Source organism: Calypte anna, chromosome 1 (genome assembly GCF_003957555.1).
Source record: "Calypte anna isolate BGI_N300 chromosome 1, bCalAnn1_v1.p, whole genome shotgun sequence".
In the NCBI taxonomy this organism is placed as follows: domain Eukaryota; kingdom Metazoa; phylum Chordata; class Aves; order Apodiformes; family Trochilidae; genus Calypte; species Calypte anna.
In genome coordinates this window covers 196,509,493-196,531,836 of record NC_044244.1, presented here as the reverse complement: position 1 = coordinate 196,531,836, position 22,344 = coordinate 196,509,493, and the positions used below count along the sequence as shown (strand labels likewise).

At 47.5% G+C, this 22,344-nt stretch overlaps 1 protein-coding gene across 1 annotated transcript in view; it reads left to right on the top strand.

Annotated features, from left to right (window-relative positions):
• The window catches only part of FCHSD2 (FCH and double SH3 domains 2), a 226,197-nt gene extending 214,197 nt beyond the window's left edge, over nt 1-12,000 (top strand). Inside the window, exons 15-20 of the mRNA XM_030460209.1 lie at nt 1,798-1,881; nt 2,010-2,187; nt 2,582-2,802; nt 6,678-6,807; nt 7,000-7,082; nt 9,497-12,000. Of these exons, the coding sequence (XP_030316069.1) occupies nt 1,798-1,881; nt 2,010-2,187; nt 2,582-2,802; nt 6,678-6,807; nt 7,000-7,082; nt 9,497-9,580 (780 nt within the window). The 3' untranslated portion in view covers nt 9,581-12,000. The remainder of the gene's footprint in view (nt 1-1,797; nt 1,882-2,009; nt 2,188-2,581; nt 2,803-6,677; nt 6,808-6,999; nt 7,083-9,496) is intronic.
• The last annotated feature ends 10,344 nt before the right edge of the window (nt 12,001-22,344 follow it).

Sequence of the window (22,344 nt, the reverse complement as noted above, 5' to 3'; positions counted from 1 at the left end):
TGGGTCCCTCCTGACAAGAAGGACATTGAGGGGCTGGAGTGTGTCCAGAGAAGGGGAATGGAGCTGGGGAAGGGTCTGGAGCCCAAATCTGAGCAGGAGCAGCTGAGGGAGCTGGGGGTGTTCAGCCTGGAGAAAAGGAGGAGGAGGGGAGAACTTCTGGATCTCTGCAACTCCCTAAGAGGAGGTTGGAGTGAGGACAGGTCAGGCTCTGCTCCCAAGGAACAAGTGATAGAACAAGAGGAAATAGCCTCAAGTTGCCCAGGAGAGGTTTAGGTTGGATATTGGGAACAATTTCTTCCTGGAAAGGGTTGTCAGAGCCTGGCTGTCCAGTGGTGGAGTCCCCATCCCTGGTGATGTCCCACAAGGTGAGTCCCATAACCTGGGACAATAAAGATTGCTCTGCATCTTCCCAGAGATATTGAAGGGATTATTATGGGATCAGAGGATGACTGAGGTTGGAGGGATCTCTGGAGATCTTGAAGGGCCTGAGGGTGTTGATCCTGGAGCAAAGGAGGCTGAGGGGAGAACTTCTGGATCTCTGCAACTCCCTGAGAGGAGGTTGGAGTGAGGACAGGTCAGGCTCTGCTCCCAAGGGACAAGTGACAGAACAAGGGGAAATGGCCTTGGGTTCTGCCAGGAGAGGTTTAGATTAAATATTAGAAACAATTTCTTCCCCAAAAGGGACCTTCTGGCTCTCTACAACTCCCAGAAAGGCGGTTGGGGTGACGAGGGGTTGGTTTCTTCTCCCAAGGAACAAGTGATAGGACAAGAGGAAATGGGCTCAAGTTGCACCAGGGGAGGTTTAGGTTGGATCTTGGGAACAATTTCTCCCTGGAAAGGGTTGTCATTCCCTGTCCCAGGCTGCCTAGGGCAGTGGTGGAGTCCCCATCATTCCTGGAGGGATTTCCAAGCCCTGGAGCTGTGGTGCTGAGGCCATGGGGCAGTGGTGGCCTTGGCAGTGCTGGGTTCAGTGTTGGACTGGATGATTCTTTTCCAACCAGAACAATTCTGGGAAAACCCCAGCAGTGCAAAATCCATCCCATTGTGAAACATTTACAGTTCAGCAAAGTACTGAAGTCCATGCATCAACTCAGATGTCTCTGTCTGGCTTCCAGGGTACCATTTGTGTGCCTGCTGCCAGGGGATGTTCTGATTTCTCTTGGGGAGCTGCTGTGGCAATATTAGCACTGAAAATATCAGTTTTGGCTGTGGGAGGCTGGACAACAAAGCTTTTCTTTGTCCTGTGGTGGGGAAACCACCATTCAGGAGTAGAAGCTCTGCTGACAAACTCCATTCATGCTCTTTGCTACTGCTAGGACCCCCAAGTCAGCTGTAAATCCAGACTTGGTCTTGGAATAAGGAGAAAAATCACAGAATCATTTTGGTTGGGGAGGACCTGTAAGAAATTAAACCATCAACCCAACACCACTGTGCCAACTCAACCATGTCCTGAACTGTCCTGAAGTTTTTTTGAACTCCTCCAAGGATGCTGACTCCACCACTGCCCTTGTTCCATGCTTGGCCACTCTGAATCAGTAATCAGGATCTCAAAAATAAATAGGGTGGCACTCAGGGTGCTTTCTCCTAACCTCTTGATGGAAAAAAAGGTCTGGAGGATGTCAGTAGGTATACAGAGAAACCCTGATAAGTATAATTTAAAGTTTGCTGCATCCTAAATATTTCAATATTTTAGAAAAATGTCATTTTTAAGGGAAGTCTGGATGGAATATTCCTTACCCTCCCTATCCTGTGCACCTGGAAACACATCTTCAAAATCTCCCTGTTGTTATTCCCTAGGCTTCTCAGCCAGATGAACTGACCATAGAGGAACACGAGGTGTTGGAGGTGATTGAAGATGGAGATATGGAAGACTGGGTAAAGGTATCATTTCCCTCAGCTCATTTTCTTTTCCCTGCTCCTTTTAGAAACAGAGCTGGGGAGGGAAGGAAATAATTGGATTCTTTCCAGAGGGTTTTTTTTTTAACCCATTCATCTCTTCTGTCTTACAGGCAAGGAACAAAGCAGGACAAGTGGGTTATGTGCCAGAAAAATATCTGCAGTTCCCCACCTCCAGCAGCCTCCTGAGCATGCTCCAGTCCCTGGCAGCCTTGGACAGTAGATCACACACCTCCAATAATTCCACAGAGGTTGACTTGGTCTCTGGCAGCTTGAATGGAGACTCCAGTGGTAAATACCAGGAAATAAATAAATAGAATATTCAGCTTGTTCTAGAAAGCATTCTGCATCGTGGGAGGGTTGGATGGTGGACAGTAGAATTTTTTCTCTTCTCACTAGTGCTCTGTCTCATCTCAAACCTGCATTATTTCATTTCTTGGAGTTCAGATTGTCCTGGTTTGGGGCCAGGATAGAACTAATATTCCATCTGGTAATTTTTCTAACTAAAATGAAGGGAAACTGAAATAATTTAATACAAGGATTCTAGAATCATAATACCATTTAGGTTGGAAAAGACCTTAAAGATGGAGTCCAGCCATAGAAGCATGTACATAACTTACTCCTTTTGGTTTTAACCTCATGCCAATCACACTCTTTGTTTCTTTTTTCCTCTTCCATTCTCCAGTCTGTTTTGTCAAAGCACTTTATGACTACGAGGGCCAGACAGATGATGAGCTGTCCTTCCCAGAAGGAGCCATCATTCGGATCTTGAACAAGGAAAATCAAGATGATGATGGCTTTTGGGAAGGAGAATTCAATGGACGTGTTGGGGTGTTCCCATCAGTATTGGTTGAAGAGCTTACAGCTTCAGAAAATGGAGAGACTCAGTGGATTGGAGATATTCAGGTATGGCATGAGTGGAGGTGATAGCTTAGAGTCATAGAATCACAGAATCACAGAATTTTAGGGGTTGGAAGGGAGCTCTGGAGCTGATCCAGTCCAACCCCCCTGTCCCAGCAGGATCCCCCAGGGCAGGACACACAGGAACACATCCAGGGGGGGTTGGAAAATCTCCAGAGAAGGAAACTCCAGAACCTCTCTGGGCAGCCTGGGCCAGGGCTCCCTCAGCCTCACAGGGAAAAAGTTCTTCCTTCTCTTTCTGTGGAACTTCCCATGTTCCAGCTCCACCCCATTCTTCCTTGTCCTGTTCCTGGGCACCCCTGAACAGAGATTGTCCCCTTCCTCTTGCCCCCCAGCCCTCAGCTATTGATGGACATTCAGCAGATCCCCTCTCAGCCTTCTCTTCTCCAGCCTCAACAGCCCCAGGGCTCTCACTCTTTTTTCCCAGCAGAGATGCTCAAGTCCCTTCAGCACCCTCCCAGCTCTCCCTTGGCCTCTCTCCAGTAGATCCCAGTCTCTCCTCAACTGGGGAGCCCCAAACTGGAGCCAGGATTCCCAGTTTGGTCTCCCTAAGGCAGAGCAGAGGGGGAGGAGAACCTCCCTGGATCTGCTGGACACACTTTTCCTGATGCCCCCCAGGATCCCACCAGGACACATTGCTGACCCATGGAGACATATTAGATATATAAAATTTTTTCTGCTATTTTCCCTGGTACTATTTTTGATTTTAAATAGAAGTGTTCAGCATGTTTTAAAAAGAAAACTATTTTCCAGTTAAGACAAAACATCACCTGAGGTTGTTCTGTGCATTCGTGTCCAACCCTACTCCTGGTATTGTCTCTTTTTCCTTTATTTGAAGATAAAATTGAAAATACTGTGCCAGACCTTCTGAAGGTTTAGCCTCTGTTGGTTTTCTTTATTTCCCTCATTTCTCCACATTGCTGAGCCCTGGGGAATTTCCTCTCCACTGGGACTCCAAGGTCCTTTTCCATGGAGCTGCTTCCCAGCAGGATATCCCTGGATCTGAACTGGTGGTTGGGGTTATTCCAGCCCAGACTCTACACTTGGCCTTGTTGAACTTCACAAATTCCACCTTTGCTCATCTCTCCAGCCTGTCCAGATCCTGTGGGATAGCAGCAAAGCCTTGACATTAGTTTGTTAGGACAATTTTGGAAGGCTGCAAGGATCTGCTGCTTCTTTTGGAAATAAAAAAGAAAAATCAAGTCATTCAAGGGGAAGAAAAATCAAAACCAATTTAGAAGAACAAGAAAACTTACCTTTGGGTGTCTTACCCAGGCTAATAATGACCATTCTGGCAAGTGTAACAGATTTATGAATAAAAGCAAGGATTGGGGTAAAAAGGAAATGAACCAAAGGAGAAAATCCACAGTCTGCTTCCTGTAATGAATTTATGCCACAGACTGAGACATCAGACACAACCTGGCAATAAGAGAATTCCAGGCTCTCTCAGCCCTAATTTAATGTTTTTACACCTAAATCCATTCTGTATCCTCTCAGTTTTCAGAGGGAGAATACTGCCAAATATTTAATAAAAGAATTCTTATATTTTCTTGAGAAACCTGGGCTGTTGGAGGGGTCCCTGCCCATGCAGGGGTTGGAACTGGAGGAGCTTTAAGGACCCTTCCAGCCCAAACCATTCTGTTTTTGTATGATCTGTCCTCATTTTTGGTGTAGTTCTGTAACCCTTAAATCATTTTAAGAAATAAATTCTAATGGTACAACTGAGGTGCTAAAAATTGGAGTTCCATGTTCCCAACCAAGTAGTTTCTCCAGTATTTTGATTCTCTATTTGGAGAAGAATGTGAAAACTTTAATTTATCTATATATGCAGTTTAGCTGGGATAAAACTCAGGATCTTAACACTTTTGTGGGAATGGATGTGGAGAGGTGCTCTTGGCTAAATGGCTTCTTTCAACTAACCTGCAAAAGGTCTCCCTGAATTACCTGGCAGGGGATGAAATTTTCTGCTCAGAGGCAACCTGTGATTTAAAAAAAAAAAAAAAAAAAAAAGGGATTATCACTGTTGGATGTCTTGCCTTTCCTTCCCAAATGTACCTGACAGCACTTTTCACTGCTGGTTTCTTCCAGATGAAAGGTTTTAGCATACTGATGTGTCAGAGGTCTTATTGCACCTTGGGATGTACATAAAAACTTGAGGAGTAAAAGCTGTCTGCAGCCCCTCTCCCTTTTGAGTGGGGGGCCTATGCTAACCCCATAAATTCAGTAAGGCCAAGTACAAGGTCCTGGACCTGGGCAAACCCAAGCATAAAGCCAGGTTGGGAGGGGAATGGGTTAAAAGCAGCCCTGAAGAGAAGGACTTGGGGGTGTTGGTTGATGAGAAGCTCAAGATGAGCCCAGAAACCACCCAGATCCTGGGCTGCATCCCCAGGAGTGTGAGCAGCAGGGCAAAGACAGGGCCTCTCACCTGGAGTACTGGGTCCAGTTCTGGAATCCCCAACACACAAAGGAGATGGAGGTGTTGGAGTGAGTCCAGAGGAGGTCATGGAGATGCTCAGAGGGTTGGAGGAGCTCTGGAGCCAGGGGGAGAGAGTTGGGGGTGTTCAGTCTGGAGAAGAGAAGGATCCAGTGAGACCTTGGAGCATCTTCCAGTGCCTGAAGGGGCTCCAGGAAAGCTGGGGAGGGACTTTGGACAAGGGCCTGGAGGGATGGGATAATGGGCAATGGATTTAAACTGGAAGAGAGGAGATTTAGATGAGATTTTAGGAAGAAATTCTTGAATCTGAGGGTGCTGTGCCCCTGTCCCAGGCTGCTCAAGGAAGCTGTGGCTGCCTTCTTTTTCTTAGTTTCTTTTTCTTAGTATTGCACTTTAAATAATGCCTGGTTGGAAAATATTGTGAAGTTTGTCCTGCTGTTGCTTCACAATCCATGTTCATAGCCAGTTGCTGTGGTGGATTTTGGAATCACACGATAAAAACCCTGCATGAAATGTTGGTGGCTCTTAAGGTAATCTCTATCAGAAGCAATAATGAACTTTATGGATGAGGCAGAGTGTAAGAATAGAATCAGATTTCAGCTGTGGGTTGCTCAGTGATTGATTAAATAGGAATAAATTGGTTAAACAGATGCCACAAGGCATCTTCCCAGCCCACACAAGTTCCAGGCATCAGATTGCAGCTTTTGATAATAAGACCAAAGTCCATCCCAGGTGGATACAGGCAGGATGGGGAGGTTATTTCCCTCAGGATGTTAATCCTGTTGTCACCCTGGAGAAAAATCACCTGAGACTGGGGGACTTGCTAACCAAGAGCTTTGATGACTTAATTAGAGGAGTTGTGGCTGCCCCATCCCTGGCAGTGTCTCAGCCCAGGTTGGATGGGGCTTGGAGCAACCTGGGCTGTGGGAGGGGTCCCTGCCCATGCAGGGCTTGGAACTGGAGGAGCTGGAAGGTCCCTTCCAACCCAAACCATTCCATGTTTCTACAATTTGATGTATTGTACCCCATCAGCAGCAAACAGTGCTTGAGTGTTGCTTACTATTTAATTAAAACAGACTGTAATTAACTCAGAGCTTCTTGAGCTCCAGGACAGCTGGGAAGGGACTTTGGACAAGGGAATGGAGGGATGGGATGAGGGGGAAGGGTTTCCAGCTGCAAGAGGGAAGATGGAGAGAAGCTGGGAGGGAGAAATTGCTTGGGGTGAGGGTGCTGAGCCCCTGTCCCAGGCTGCCCAAGGAAGCTGTGGCTGCCCCATCCCTGGCAGTGTCTCAGCCCAGGTTGGATGGGGCTTGGAGCAACCTGGGCTGTGGGAGGGGGTCCCTGCACATCCAGGGGTTGGAACTGAGGAGCTGGAAGGTCCCTTCCAACCCAAACCCCTCTGAATTCCTCTGCTTTTTTAACCCAGGTATCCCCGACCCCAAAGCCCAACAACACTCTGCCCCTGCTGCCACTCTATGACCAACCTCCCACCAGTCCCTACCAGAGTCCAGATAAAATTGGGTCTCAGTACTTCCCCAGATCACCATCAACTAATGGTAAGAAATTTTTTGTGACATAAAAAAAAAAAATTAAATTCCTGCTAAATGCTGAAATGAGATGATTCCCTCTTTAGGGGTGGACAGGGCTGGAGGGGGGGGAAAGCTACTTCGGGGTTTTTTTCCACCTGAAAGTTAATATCAGCAATACTGAGCAGTTTGTTTGGGATGGGTTGTTGCTTCTTCTTGCAGAAAACAGCTTCAGTTCAGAGTCCCCAGGATTCTCCCAGCCTCCACGGGTTCCTCCTGAAACTTCATATGGCAAACTGCGACCTGTAAGTTAAAAAAAAAAAAAACAGGATTTGTTATTTTGATGGGTGCTCCAAGTCAAGGCCAAATCTAGAGAAATCAGGAAAGATTAATTCAAAGACAGGGGGGTGATGCTGCACCTGATAATTTGGCTCCCTTGTGTCCTGTAAATCCAATTATTTTGTATAAAACTGTGGTGTCTGGGAGGAGCAGAGCAAGGAGAGGTCTGATCAGTCCCCTTGGGTGACACCTCAGATGTGTCAAAAAGCTGTAGAACAGGAGAGCTCTTGGAGATGAAGGGAATGCTTGAGGAAAACAAAGCTTTAAAGATGACCTTGAACCTCCCCCCATCCCCTGCCCTTCATCTGAGCTGCCCTTCTGTACTTTCTTTTATTGATTGAATTCCTGCACCTCTCTCTGTGGGGCATCTGGATCATGAAATTGAACCTGGGAGGAAATTAAACCTCTAATGACAGTCAAATAAATGTTGATCAAGTGATACTGGCTTTGCAGGCAGGTTATTTCTGGTCTTGCCCCATTTAATAACTGGAAAAGATGTGGTCAAAATAAATGCCAGCACACTTTAATAATTTGATTTGTACAATTTCCTCTTCTCCAAGGTGCTGGCAGAAACATCTCCTTGCCAGCAGCTTGATTTCCAAACCTCTCCATTTGAGGGTTTTCTATTAAAAATCCTTATAACAATAAGGTCTGTGTATTTTGAGAAGTCTTTACTGCCTAGAAAGAGAGATTTGGGGAGAAAAGGAATTTCATCACTTAGAACTTGTGAAATGCATCTCCTGGGATGAACTTTGAAATCAAATTCTGGAGTTTCAAAGTCCCAAAGAAAATCAGATTAAGATGTAAATTTTTTTTCCTCCTTTTGGGGTTTTTTTTTTTTTTCTTTCTTCTTTTTTCTTCTTTTTTTTTCCTGGCATTCTCAATGAATGAGGTTGCAGAAAAAGAGCATTTTAGATACTCAGAGTATTCAGATATTAGCACTACCGGCTGGGCACAGAGTGGCTGAGAGCAGCCAGGCAGAAAGGGACCTGGGAGTCTGGGCTGTGGGAGGGGTCCCTGCACATCCAGGGGTTGGAACTGGAGGAGCTGGAAGGTCCCTTCCAACCAAAACTGATTTCAATGGGATGAGGTTCAACACAGCCAAGTGCTGGGTCCTGCACTTTGGCCACAACAACCCCATGGGGAGCTCCAGGCTGGGGACAGAGTGGTTGGAGAGCAGCCAGGCAGAAAGGGACCTGGGAGTCTGGATTGCCAGGAAGCTGAAGAGGAGGCAGCAGTGTGCCCAGGTGGCCAAGAAGGCCAATGGCATCCTGGGCTGGCTCAGGAAGAGCGTGGCCCCTTCCCACCCAAACCAGTCTGGGATTCTATTATTAATTGGAGACAACTGGACCTGAATTTAGCTGGTTCCTCCCCGTAGTTCTGTTGAGCACAGAATCATAGAATCATAGAATTGTCTGGGTTGGAAGGGACCTCAGAGATCCTCAAGTCCAACCCTTGATCCACTCCCCCCGTGGTTCCCAGCCCATGGCACTCAGTGCCACATCCAGGCTCTTTGGAAATAGCTCCAGACACGGAGAATCCACCCCATCCCTGGGCAGCCCATTCCAATGCCTGATCACCCTCTCCAGAAAGAAATTCTTTCCAATCTCCAACCTAAACCTCCCCTGGCACAACTTGAGACCATGGCCTCTTGTCTTGCTGAGAGTTGCCTGGGAAAAGAGACCAACCCCCCCCTGGCTCCAACCTCCTTTCAGGGAGTTGCAGAGAGTGAGGAGCTCTCCCCTGAGCCTCCTCTTCTCCAGCCTCAACACCCCCAGCTCCCTCAGCCTCTCCTCACAGCATCTCTGCTGGATCCCTTCACCAGCCCACTTGCCTCCTTTGGACCTGCTCCAGCACCTCAAGCTCCTTCCTGAGGGGCTGAGGGGCCCAGAACTGGACACAGGACTCAAGCTGCGGCCTCCCCAGAGCTGAGCACAGGGGCAGAATCCCTTCCCTGGACCTGCTGGCCACGCTCTTCCTCAGCCAGCCCAGGATGCCATTGGCCTTCTTGGCCACCTGGCCACACTGCTGGCTCAGGTTGGAACAGACCTCAGAGATCATCTACTCCAACTTCCCTTCCATGGGCAGGGATGTCTCTCAGCTACACCAGGTTGTTCAAAGCCTCATCCAACCTGGCTTTGAACAAATCCAAGGATGAAACATCCACAACTTCTCTGGACAAACTGTTCCAGAGTCACCCCCCTCCTATTGAAGAACTCCTAAAATCCAATCTCAACCTTTTCACCTTCAGTTTAAAACCATTTCTCTTAGTCCTATTGCTGGACACTTGTGAAAACTCCGTCTCCTGCCTTCCTGATCTTAATACTGACAATTTGGGGAATTTTTTGTGATGGTTACAGGCTGGTTCTGGTTGTTTCAGGTGCGAGCAGCTCCACCCCCCCCTACGCAGCATCATCGCCGCCCGACAGAGAAGATTGAGGATGTGGAGATCACCCTGGTGTAAGGACTGGACTAGTTAAGTAGTAGTGCTACAATCAAGACCAAACACCTAATTTGGTCAGTCTCATTTTTTTAGGCACCTTTGCATGATGAAGACTTTAATAGAGCAAGAGATAGGGAGGATTTTATGTGGCAGTGACATGGTGGATTCCTTCCCACGGTCATGAATATTTTGTGCCTTTTTTTTTGGGTTGTTTGATTGGTTGGGTTTTGGGTTTTTTTTTTTTTCCTCCTGGTTGTTAGTTTGGATTTTGATTTCTAGGCATCATTATTTCCTCTCTTAGCACAAACCCAGGTGGGCCATGCAGCACAGAGGATTGCCTTGGAGCAGGTTTCTCTCTTGGCTGAAGATGGTCCAGTTTGATCCAGAGGGAAAAAAGCCTCCATGGAATTTAGTCCTAGCCTATTCCCATCACCTGCATTAGTACAGTATATTACTGTTGCCATAGGAATGTGTTAAAACTGATTAATTCTTCAAGTGGCATCACTTGGTGAGGTGTGAAACAGAACAGAAAAAGGGAACTGGAATAAGAAGTCTTAAGGAGAGGCTGGCTCCTCTTGAAACCCCATGCAGGAAGGAAGGAACAGGAAAAATGAGCTTTTAGGTGAGGAAAAGGGATGTGGCTCACATGGTGTTCACCCCACGAGTGGAAACCTCTTCCAGAACTCACAGATAAACAGAACAAAGTGTTCTTTGCATTAATATTTATGCAGTACAGTTAGTGATAGAATATCTGATAGGGAGGTGCTGAATTAGTAGCAACATCTTGTTCCATAACATAAACCAACTGGTAGAAAAGTGAGATTTTTTTTAATTTTTTTTTTTTTTTTTGGCTAGGATCTGGAACTTGAGCTTCAACTTTTTATTTTATTTTTTCTTTTCTGAGCAGATTTTGAGGGGTTTGGTTTCTTTTTGGTTTTTTTGTTGTAAAAAACCAACTATTTGGGTCACTCTTCTCCCAGTTATTGCCGTGTACTTTATTTAATCCAAGGCTAGCAGTGTATCTTTGTCATCAAAACACCTGGCTAGAGTTAGGAATTCCATGTAGAGCATTTATGTGCATTATTTAGGTTGGGTTTCTTGGTTTGTTTTGGTTTTTTTTTTTTGCATCAGATGGTCCTGTAGCATTTTCCCACGTGTAGCCTGTGACCCAGCCAAAGCCAGAGCTCCAGGAAAAGCTCTGAGTCCTGCAAAGCCTTCAAAATGCCTTTTTGGCCAAGATTTAGGGGCTGAAATTACTCTTAGGCAAGAAACAGAGCAAAAGAATTTCAAAACTCATCTTCAATCGGGGATCTCTGAAAAGGAATTTTTGTTGTTGTTGTTGTTGGCATATGAAAGAAAAGGGCAGAGGATATTCCTGAGGTTTGACATGGAGAGGAATGATGAAAGGAAAGGGAAAAACTGGATGCAAACAGATTTTTTTTTTTTTCTGTCCTTACTGAATTATTTTCAGCAACCTCCAGCAGATCAAAACTTGAGTTAAAAGGCATCACAAGGTTGGGTTTTTTTTGAGCTGTTTTGTGGGTTCTGTTGAATGTGCTCTTATGTCTTCATTTTTTTTTATTTCTAAGCCAGTAAATTTTCTACTTCTGGTTTACTAACAAGGGCTATTTTTTTTTTTTTTTGAGGCTGCATTTATTAAAAATAAAAAAAGAAAAAAAAAATCTAACATGATTTTATCATAAAGTTTGCACATCCTTGTAAATCCCAACCCAAACTGGGTCTCTGAGACATTTGTGTTTGCCAATCTCCTTTCCCAGTGGGATCTTTAACCAAGAGTGGGGCTGTTTGAAGAAAAAAAAAACTCATGGATCAGTTACAAAATGGGTGACTGTCCAGTGAAGTCTTCTCCATATTTTTCATTCTTTTGCACCTCTTGTCCTGTTGATCTGTTTGAGGTCTTTTTTATGTGTTTATCAAACTTATTCTTAAGTTTAAAAAAAAAAAAAAAATTTAAAAAATAAAAAAAAAAAAAAAAAAGGTTTTTTAAAAAAAGATTTAACTGTTTGCAAACCTTTTGAAAGCTTCACAATGCAGAAGTAAAGCAAGAATTGCCATAATAATGTTCACATCCAATTTCTTTGGCCAGTTGTTCTGTGTCCCTTCATACCCAGACTTCCAAAATTCCGAAAGTGTTATTTAAAAGTCTCTTTAGTTGTATTTTAAAATATTTTCTGTAAGAGCTGCTAATTTTATTTAAAAAAGAAGAAAAAAAAAAAACCACAAAAAAGAAGAAAAGTTGTAAAAATATGCCTCCTTTTTACCTAGGATTTCTTCATACAGGGCATGTATCCAACCTATCATCCTGTACAGCGTCAGTACACTGAAAGCACAGGTGCAGATGCTTTCTTTATATTGGCTGTAAAAAGTTTGTATTTATTATGTATAAAAAGTTGAATAATAAAAAAAAAAGAGGAACTAAATTCCGTGCCCTCTCCTTGATACAGACACCTCTGGCAAAATCCTTTGGAGATTCGGGATGTGGCTGAGGGAGAACGCAGCGTTTGGGGATAAAAATGGATTTTTTGGGTGGGTTTTTTTTTTTTACAGTTGATGCTTTCAGGTGGAGATTTAAATTTCCTGCACAGAAAGACACTTCTGCACATGGTTAAATCAGCTTCTGCTCCACCACCACCAGAAAATGAGCCCAGAATCCTCCCAGGTCCTGGAGGCATCAGAAAAACACAGAGAGCATTGAGGGAGGGGATTCTCCCCCTCTGCTCTGCTCTGCTGAGACCCCACCTGGAGTCCTGTGTCCAGTTCTGGAGTCCCCAGCATCAGAAGGACACAGAGCTCCTGGAAGGTGTCCAGAGGAGGCACTGAAATGCTCAGAGGGCTGAGCAGCTCCCTGGGAAGCCAGGCTGAGGGATTGGGGTTGTTCAGCCTGGAGAAGAGGAGGCTCCCAGGGGAGCTCAGAGCAACCTTCCAATATCTGAAAGGGCTCCAAGAAAGCTGGGGGAGGGCTTTGGACACGGGGGGGTAGGGAGAGGAGAAGGGAAATGGGTTAAAAGTTGGAGAGAAAGGGGAGATTGAGGTTGGAGATGGGGAAGGAATTCTGGAATTTGAGGGTGGGGAGAGCCTGGAACAGGTTGAGAGAGTTGGGGGTGTTCAGTCTGGAGGAGAGAAGAGGAGAGGGAGAGGGAGAGGAGACCTTGGAGCATCTTCCAGTGCCTGAAGGGGCACCAGGAAAGCTGGGGAGGGACTTTGGACTGGGCCTGGAGGGATGGGATGAGGGGGAAGGGTTTCAAACTGGAAGAGAGGAGAAATTGAGAGAAGAGATTAGGAAGAAATTCATGAATTTGAGGCTGGTGAGACCCTGGAACACATAAGGAAGGGACTTTGAACAAGAACATGGAGGGATGGGATGAGAGGGAGAGGTTTCAAGTTGAAAGAGGGGAGATTTACATTAGTTATTAGGAAGAAATTCTTGAATTTGAGGGTGCTGAGCCCCTGTCCCAGGTTGCCCAAGGAAGCTGTGGCTGCCCCATCCCTGGCAGTATCTCAGCCCAGGTTGGATGGGGCTTGGAGCAACCTGGGCTGTGGGAGGGGTCCCTGCCCATGCAGGGCTTGGAACTGGAGGAGCTGGAAGGTCCCTTCCAACCCAAACCAGTCTGGGATTCTAAAGTTAATGCAATCTTTAAATACCCCTTCAGGGTGGTATTTACCTGAGGAGCAAAATCTTGCAGAAATGGAGAGCCAGTACCAAAGGTCCAGTTACCCAAATAATTGCTTAACAGCCTTTTGCAATTAGGCTAATTGCATAAAGAAGGAGTGGGGGAGAGTGCTTGATAATGACTCTTCAGAGTGATTGGCCTTTAATAGGGTTGATTTGCCCTATTGTGTGAGGAGTATTTCCACCTCATCCCAAACCTCTCCAGCTTCAGGCTCTGCCTTTCCCAGTTATATTTTCTCCCCACCACTGGGAAATGGGCCACCAACTCCTTTCTTGACTGATTTCAGTGTCTCAAAGGTGAGTGATTTTGCTGTTGGATGCTAACATGAGCTCTACATCCTGATTTCCTCCTGATTTTTCCTTCCAGACTCTGGTTTCCCCCTGTTCCATCAGCTCCCAAGCCCTGGTTTAGAGGTTTCACCTTCCATTCCCCCTCTTCACACAGAACTGCTCCACAGCCTTTCATCATTTTCCCCCTGAGCAGCCTTTTCCTTTTAGAAATCCCATCTTTTTCTTACTATTTATTATTCACTCCTCCAAAAATTACTATTTTTCCTTGCTGCTTTGACCTCTTTTAGCATCTTGCTCCTTGCTGAGCTCTTTTCCTTGCTGCCTCACACACAAACCTCTTTCTCTGTGATTTTTTTTTAACCACTTAGGGTTTTCATCCTCAAACCCACCAGTGATGCCATGGTTGATATTTTTTCCATTTTTTTTTTTTTTTAACACACCCTCTACTTTTTCTCTTCCTCCCTTCCCTGAAAAACTGGGACAAAACAAACCCAGCAGCCAGGACCACCTGGGAGTCCTCGGGGACAAGAGGATGCCCATGAGCCAGGAATGTGTCCTGGTGGCCCAGTGACATCCTGGGGGCCATCAAGAAGAGCATGGCCAGCAGGTTGGGGGAGGTTCTCCTCCTCTCCTCCTGCCCTGGTGAGGTCCCTTCTGGAGGATTCTGTCCAGTTCTGGGCTCCTTGGTTGAGGAAGGACAGGGAAGTGCTGGAGAGGGGACAGCAAAGGTGATGAGAGGATGAGGAAAGGCTGAGGGATTTGGGTCTGTTTGGTATGGAGAAAACTGAGGGGAGATCTCCTCAATGCTTATAAATCCTGAAAGGGGTGGGTGGGTGTCAGGAGGATCCAAGGATCTTCTCAGTGGTGGCCAGTGACAGGACAAGAGGTAATGGGCACATATTTGATCACAGGAAGTTCCATCTAAACATCAGGAGGAATTTCTTCACTTGGAGGGTGGCCCAGGCTGCCCAGAGAGGTTCTGGAGTCTCCTTCTCTGGAGATGTGATGGATCCACCCCCCTGGATGTGTTCCTGTGTGTCCTGCCCTGGGGGATCCTGCTGGGACAGGGGGGCTGCACTGGATGAGCTCCAGAGGTTCCTTCCAACCCCTGACATTCTGGGATTCTTGCCTTTAAAGTCAGCACAACTTAATTCCATGAAAAGTCTTTTCCCTTTTAAGTCCTTTCCTACCTGAGGGACAATCCCCTGTTGCTGTCCTGTGCCTGCAGGTGGGTGATGGCTGTGGTTCTGACAGCATGGAGGGGGCTGTTTAGGGACACACACACAAAAAAAAAAGTCTTGAATTAAAACCAGAAGCTCTTTGGTTACATATTCTGCTTGGAATGTTTTGAGAAGCTGGAACTTGGCCAGCACAAAGGTTGGAGTGTTGGGCTCTGGAAGGGTGGGCAGTGGGACTGGGACTGTCTCTGTTAGAGCCAGGGTTTCCTCAGATGCTTCCTGGATTTGAGGTTGGAGATGGGGAAGAAATTCTTGAATTTGAGGGTGCTGAGCCCCTGTCCCAGGTTGCCCAAGGAAGCTGTGGCTGCCCCATCCCTGGCAGTGTCTCAGCCCAGGTTGGATGGGGCTTGGAGCAACCTGGGCTGTGGGAGGGGTCCCTGCACATCCAGGGGTTGGGACTGGAGGAGCTGGAAGGTCCCTTCCAACCCAAACTGATTCCAATGGGATGAGGTTCCACACAGCCAAGTGCTGGGTCCTGCACTTTGGCCACAACAACCCCATGGGGAGCTCCAGGCTGGGGACAGAGTGGCTGAGAGCAGCCAGGCAGAAAGGGACCTGGGAGTCTGGATTGCCAGGAAGCTGAAGAGGAGCCAGCAGTGTGCCCAGGTGGCCAAGAAGGCCAATGGCATCCTGGGCTGGCTCAGGAAGAGCGTGGCCAGCAGGTCCAGGGAAGGGATTCTGCCCCTGTGCTCAGCTCTGGGGAGGCCACAGCTTGAGTCCTGTGTCCAGTTCTGGGCCCCTCAGCTGAGGAAGGAGCTTGAGGTGCTGGAGCAGGTCCAAAGGAGGCAAGTGGGCTGGTGAAGGGATCCAGCAGAGATGCTGTGAGGAGAGGCTGAGGGAGCTGGGGGTGTTGAGGCTGGAGAAGAGGAGGCTCAGGGGAGACCTCATCACTCTCTGCAACTCCCTGAAAGGAGGTTGGAGCCAGGGGGGGGTTGGTCTCTTTTCCCAGGCAACTCTCAGCAAGACAAGAGGCCATGGTCTCAAGTTGTGCCAGGGGAGGTTTAGGTTGGAGATTGGAAAGAATTTCTTTCTGGAGAGGGTGATCAGGCATTGGAATGGGCTGCCCAGGGAAGGGGTGGATTCTCCGTGTCTGGAGCTATTTCCAAAGAGCCTGGATGTGGCACTGAGTGCCATGGGCTGGGAACCATGGGGGGAGTGGATCAAGGGTTGGACTTGAGGATCTCTGAGGTCCCTTCCAACCCAGCCAATTCTATGATTCTCTGTATCTCTCACTGTTAAAAAGTAATGAAAATGAAACCCCCACCCTCTCCTCCAAATAAAGACTCTCTTGCTTCTCTGTGTGTAACCTTGCTACTTGGCAACTTGCCCTTTTTTTCCTCCTCACTCTTCCAGCAAGGTCCTTGCAATTAATAACCTGGAAATCTCAGCCCAGCAGAGGCAGGAGGAGGAGGAAATCCACCTTAATCAGCTTTTCCTTCTCCTGAGGCTCCCAGGAAGCTTGGGAGGGAGGAAGATGCTGAGGAATGAGTCCCATCTCCCCATATTTTTCTCCATTTGCTCTAAAGAAAAATAATGGGGGGGATGGGGGGGGATTTGGCTGCCCCCTTCTCTCCTCCATCTGTCTGGTTCTTTTGAAGAGGGGAGCTCAGGGATCCTGAGCTCTCAGTTCAAGGCTGAACAAGGGGAGGCTGGAGAAAGTAAAGGATAAAAGGAGAGAAAAACTTAAGTCAGGGATGCAGCAAGTCAGCCAATAAAAAGAAAAAAAAATTAAAAAACTAGCTAGAAAAAATGCTGATGTGCTTCTTATACCAAGTAGTTTCCTACTCCAGGCATTACCCAGGGGGATGGAGGATTCCAGCTCCCGTTGAAGGATCACTGTAGTGAGTGAGTGTCTGCATTGCAGGGCAGTTCATCCCAAAAATAAAAGCACTGCAGTGAGACAGGGCTGGAAAAGGAAAGAAATCTCCCTGCTTGGCAGAGTTGGGCTGGAACAGACAGGAGATGTGTGGTGAATGCCCTTCCCTCTGCTGGCAGCACCCAGAGGAGGAGGAGGAGAGGGAGATGGTTTTTGAAGTCCAGATTCTCCCCATTTATTTTTTTTTTTATTATTATTATTATTGTGTTTGCAGAGCTTGGGTACAGCCAGGGCACTGCTGGTGTTCACTGCAGAAGCTGCTGTGGTTTAACATCCTGGGATGTGCTCTGTATCCCAAGGGAAAACTCAGCCCTCCCCCACCTCAGAAATCCACCCTGGAGTTATTGTTATCCACAGGCAAAGCAAGAGGGACTTTTCACAAGGGAGTGGAGTGGTGGGGCAGGGGGTGATGGATTAAAACTGGAAGAGAGGAGATTAAAATCAGACATGAGGAGGAAACTCTTCACCCTGAGGGTGCTGAGCCCCTGGTCCAGGTTTCCCAGAGAAGCTGCGTGTCAGGGTTTAACACTGTCCTGGCAATTAAACCAAGTAACAGCTGCTCTCTATTAATCTCTCTCTCCTCCCTGATAAAGAAAGGAGAGAGAAAAAGGGAGAGACTGGTGGGGTGGGAACTAAACTACACAGCTTTAATGAAACAGGAATGAGAAATAGGAAAAATGACTAAATCTATACAAATAGACAGGAAAATGGATCCCAGGTTCCTTCCCCTTTCCCCCAATAACTCTCACGTCACCACCCAGGCTGCAGGGCAGCCCTGGGAAAATCCAGGCTGGAATCCTGGAGTCAGCAGCAGTTGGGAGCTGGAGGCAGGAACACACAGATTCAGGCTGGGATGGATCAGGAGCAGAGGCAGAGGAATGGATGGGATCCTCCCAGGATGCTGGGTGAAGGAAGGGAAGCAGGAAAGGCAGGAAGGACAGGCAGCTGGAAGCTGGAAGCATGGCTTGGCCCTCGTGATCCCTCAAATTTATCCTGAGTATGACGTATATGGGATGGAATACTCTGTTTGGTCAATTCTGGCATCTATCTTGTCCCTTCCTCCCCAAAGCAGGGCTGCAGGTGGGATCTCTTTCTTCCTTCTGGAGGGTAAAAGTTTTCCTCAGAGCTGAGCAGTGTCCTTGGCTCTGCACACCAGTCTCTAGCAGTAACTATAAACATCAAGTGTTACCAGTCCTAGAAGCACACACTGTCTGAGAAACTTGCTGTTAATTTCAGCAGTGCAACTACTTACAAGAGACTTAGCTAAAAGCAAAAGCACAAGACAGAAAAATACCTTCATCCTGCCCCAAACCAGGACACTGTGGCTGCCCCATCCCTGGAATTGCTGAAGACCAGGTTGGATGGGGCTTGGAGCAACCTGGGCTGTGGGAGGGGTCCCTGCCCATCCAGGGGATGGAACTGGAGGAGCTGGAAGGGCCCTTCCAACCCAACCCATTCTAACATTTAGTTTACACCACATGCAGCAGCCCCAGAAAGGGATAAAACTGAGATGAGATTGAGATGAGATGAGATGAGATGAGATGAGAGGGAAAAAAATTCTCATAGTAAATTACTGAGTATTTGTTGTGGAAAGCCAGCACCTGAGTTTTCTGTCTGAGGATCTGGGGCTGCTTTGTTTGAAAGCTGATGGGATGGCTTCCTGGAAAAGGATCTCAGAGGCTGGTGGAGGTTGGAAGGGACATCTGGAGGTTGATGGGATGCCTTCCTGGAAAAGGATCTCAGGGACTGGTGGAAGTTGGAAGGGACATCTGGAGGTTGATGGAATGGCTTCCTGGAAAAGGATCTCAGGGACTGGTGGAGGTTGGAAGGGACATCTGGAGGTTGATGGAATGGCTTCCTGGAAAAGGATCTCAGGGACTGGTGGAGGTTGGAAGGGACATCTGGAGGTTGATGGAATGGCTTCCTGGAAAAGGATAGCAGGGGCTGGTGGAGGTTGGAAGGGACATCTGGAGGTCATCTGGCCCAAGCAGAGCCATCCAGAGGTGGTTGCCCAGGATCATCCCCAGACTTCTGAAGAGCTCCAAGGATGGAGACTCCACAACCTCCCAAGCTATGCCAGTGCTCAGCCACTCTTGCTGTGCTGAAGTGTTTGCTGATGTTCAGAGGGACCCTCCTGGGGTCCAGTTTGTGTTTATGGCCTCTGAGCTTGGCACTGGGTACCACTGGGATGATCCTGGCTCCATCCTCTTGGCACCTTCCCATCAGGTACTTACAGATATTGATCAGGTCCCCTGAGCCTTCTCAAGGATGAATCCACCTTTCTCTGTGTGTTCTTCCTGGGGGAAAAAAAAGCTTTTAAATCAACCCAAAACCTTTCCAAAAGCAAACACTGTGGGCTTGGTGGTGTCTGTGGGTCTGGGTTTGCAGCTCCAGCTGGTCTGGAATCTCTTAGGCCTGACAGAGAAACTCTTTGTGGAACATTGCAATTACCACAGAGGCTTAGAAATCAGAGGAAATGAGGGAAGCTTCTGATTGTACCCCCTTAATGGGCTACAAAAAACTTTCTAACGTGGCCTTGTTTCTGGTCCCAAAAACCCTTTGGAAGAAAATAAGAACTTCAGAGACTTTGTATGCAAGAGGTGACTCCTGGAGGCTTTCAGAACCTGAGTCCAGACCAAGTCACCAGGGAATGAGTTGTTCTGTGGTGTCCCAGATCAGCCTGCAGCCCCAGCTCATTCCTCCTCTTCCCATTTCCAGTTTGCTCCCTGCAGTCCATTTTCCAGCCTCTTGGATTATCTTGAATGTGTTGAGCAGTGATGCTTCTGCCACTTGGTTTAAAACCCTCTGTGGATGTCTCCTGAATTTCTGCCTCCTGGTTTCTGATGGGGTGGAGGAAATGGGTCCAGCAGCCTCCATCCAGCTCTACTGAGCAGGAATCACCTCTCATGGAAAGTGTCCCTGCCACTTGAGAGCCTAGGGCAGTGGCCAAGGATTAAATGGACTTGAGAGAAGGCTTTGGATTCCCTGACATCACCCAACAAAAATGGAACCATTTGAGTATCTCTTAAATATTCCCCTGAGTCTCCCAGTGGTTGCTCTGCAGATCAGGAGATGTGCTCAGCTTTCCTTTTCAGTGCTTCATCTTTGCTAAGAAAGCAGAAGCTATTCAAGACCTCAGAGCTGAAAACTGAGCTCCTCAGGTGGTTTCCCCAGCTACTCCAGTTCTTCCTGTACTTAAATACATCATGGATTGAAAACAGCCCTGAGGAGAAGGACTTGGGGTTGATGAGAAGCTCAAAATCAGCTGATAATGTGCACTGGCAGCCCAGAAACCATGACCTGGGTTGCATCAAAACCAATGGGTCAAGGGAGGGGATTTTCCTGCTCTGCTTCACTCTGGTGAGACATGCCCTGAGGTGCTGGGTCCAGTTCTGGGGTCCCCAACACCAGAAGGAGATGGAGGTGTTGGAGTGAGTCCAGAGGAGGCCACAAAGATGATCCAAGGGCTGGAGCAGCTTTGGAGCTAGGGGGAGAGAGTTGGGGGTGTTCAGCCTGGAAAAGAGAAAGCTCCAGAGAGCCCTTGGAGCATCTTCCAGTGCCTGAAGGGATCCAGGAAAGCTGGGGAGGGACTTTGGACAAGGGCCTGGAGGGATGGAATGAGGGGGAAGGGTTTCCAGCTGCAAGAGGGGAGATGGAGAGGAGATGGGAGGGAGAAATTGTTTGGGGTGAGGGTGCTGAGCCCCTGTCCCAGGTTGCCCAAGGAAGCTGTGGCTGCCCCATCCCTGGCAGTGTCTCAGCCCAGGTTGGATGGGGCTTGGAGCAACCTGGGCTGTGGGAGGGGTCCCTGCCCATCCAGGCGTTGGAACTGGAGGAGCTGGAAGGTCCCTTCCAACCCAAACCAGTCTGGGATTCTCTGATTCTGTGACAGTGCCACTTGAAAGCTCCAGGGAGACCTTGGAGCATCTTCCAGTGCCTGAAGGGGCTCCAGGAAAGCTGGGAAGGGACTTTGGACAAGGACATGGAGTGATGGGACAAGGAGAAATGGTTTCAGGCTGAAAAGGGGGAGATTTAGGTGAGATCTTAGGAAGGAAATACACCCATATGTTGCCACAGAGCTCAGGGAATGCCAGGTCCTAATCCAACCTGCAGGATTTCACTGTGTGGGAATGCACAGTGGGGTTTGGTGTCTTTCCATCAAGAATCCCAGAATCTTTTGGGTTGGAAAGGAGCTCTGGGATCACCAAGTCCAACCCTTGATCCACTCCCCCCGTGGTTCCCAGCCCATGGCACTCAGTGCCACATTCAGTCTCTTCTTCAAAACCTCCAGGGATGGAGAATCCACCCCCTCCCTGGGCAGCCCATTCCAATGCCTCAGCACCCTCTCTGGAATGATTTTTTTTTTCCTAATACCAATCCAAACCTCCCCTTGGCAGAGCTGGAGCTCAGGTCAGCATTGTCAGTCAACACCAGAGTGGTCCTGGTTGTGGCATTAGTGAGATAAATGGGAAATGATCCCAAAGGGAAGAGGCAGCTCCATTGAAATATTGGATTGAGGAGCTGGGGATGCCCTGGGGACTCATTTCTGTTCCCTGCTCTGACATCAACCTCCCTGCACAAATCCTCTGTGCCCCTGTGTCCTGTTTGTAGCACGGTGCCAGTGTCACCTGAAGGTTTATTTTGCAAAGATAAATCTGTCATGGAGCTGTGTGATGAAGCACCCTTCCATTTTTAAATCAGTTTTCTTCCACTCCTGAATTTTTACCTTTTTTATTTATTTTTTTTGTTTTTCAGTGGAGTGGCTTTTGGTTTAGTTTGGGTTTTTTTTTTCTTTTTCTTCTTTAATGCATATTCAAAAGCAAATGCTGTGAGGTTATGCTTCTGCTCTGGTGTAATTAGTTTTGTCTACTGTAATTGCTTCTCCTTTTCCCATTGTTTATGGAAAGATGAATGAATTTCCAGCTCTGGTTGCATTGGGAATGCTGACAGGAGCTTTTTAAAATCCCACAGCAGAGCTCTTTGTCTTTTTTATTCAGCTGAAGCCTGCAGAGTGGACCAAATTCAGCCTCACCTCTGTGTCCCAGGAAAATTACTTCACTAATTAATTTCTTTAAGACTGGAGCCTCCTTAACACAGGGGACATCTGAAGGGAGGGCACTCTGTCTGCAGGCATCTAATGTGGAGAGAAAACAGCAAAGACCTTGGAGTAACTTGCTGAGTAAACCTGCATGAGGAGAGAGGAGAGGCTGATCATTTCAAAGTACAGTTAGAGGGGTTAAAAAAATATACAGTGTGTTATTAACTTCACATCCTCCTTCATCAAGCTCTCTGGGTTTGAGGTGTGATCCATTGCCTTCTGCTTTTCTCTCTCCATCCTCCCTTGGTTTAGTGCTGTGGGTATGGCAGAGTTGGTTTTAAAAAAAAGAAGAATTGGCTTTTTGCTCAGGAATTATCATAGAATCCTGGATTGGATTGGGTTGGATTGGGTTGGAAGGAACCTTCAGGATCATTTAATTCCAACCCCTACATGGGCAGGGACCCCTCCCACAGCCCAGGTTGCTCCAAGCCCCATCCAGCCTGGGCTGAGACACTGCCAGGGATGGGGCAGCCACAGCTTCCTTGGGCAACCTGGGACAGGGGCTCAGCACCTTCAAATTCAAGAATTTCTTCCTAAAATCTCATCTCAATCTCCCCTCCTTGAGCCAAAACTGTTCTCCTCATCCTCCTCATC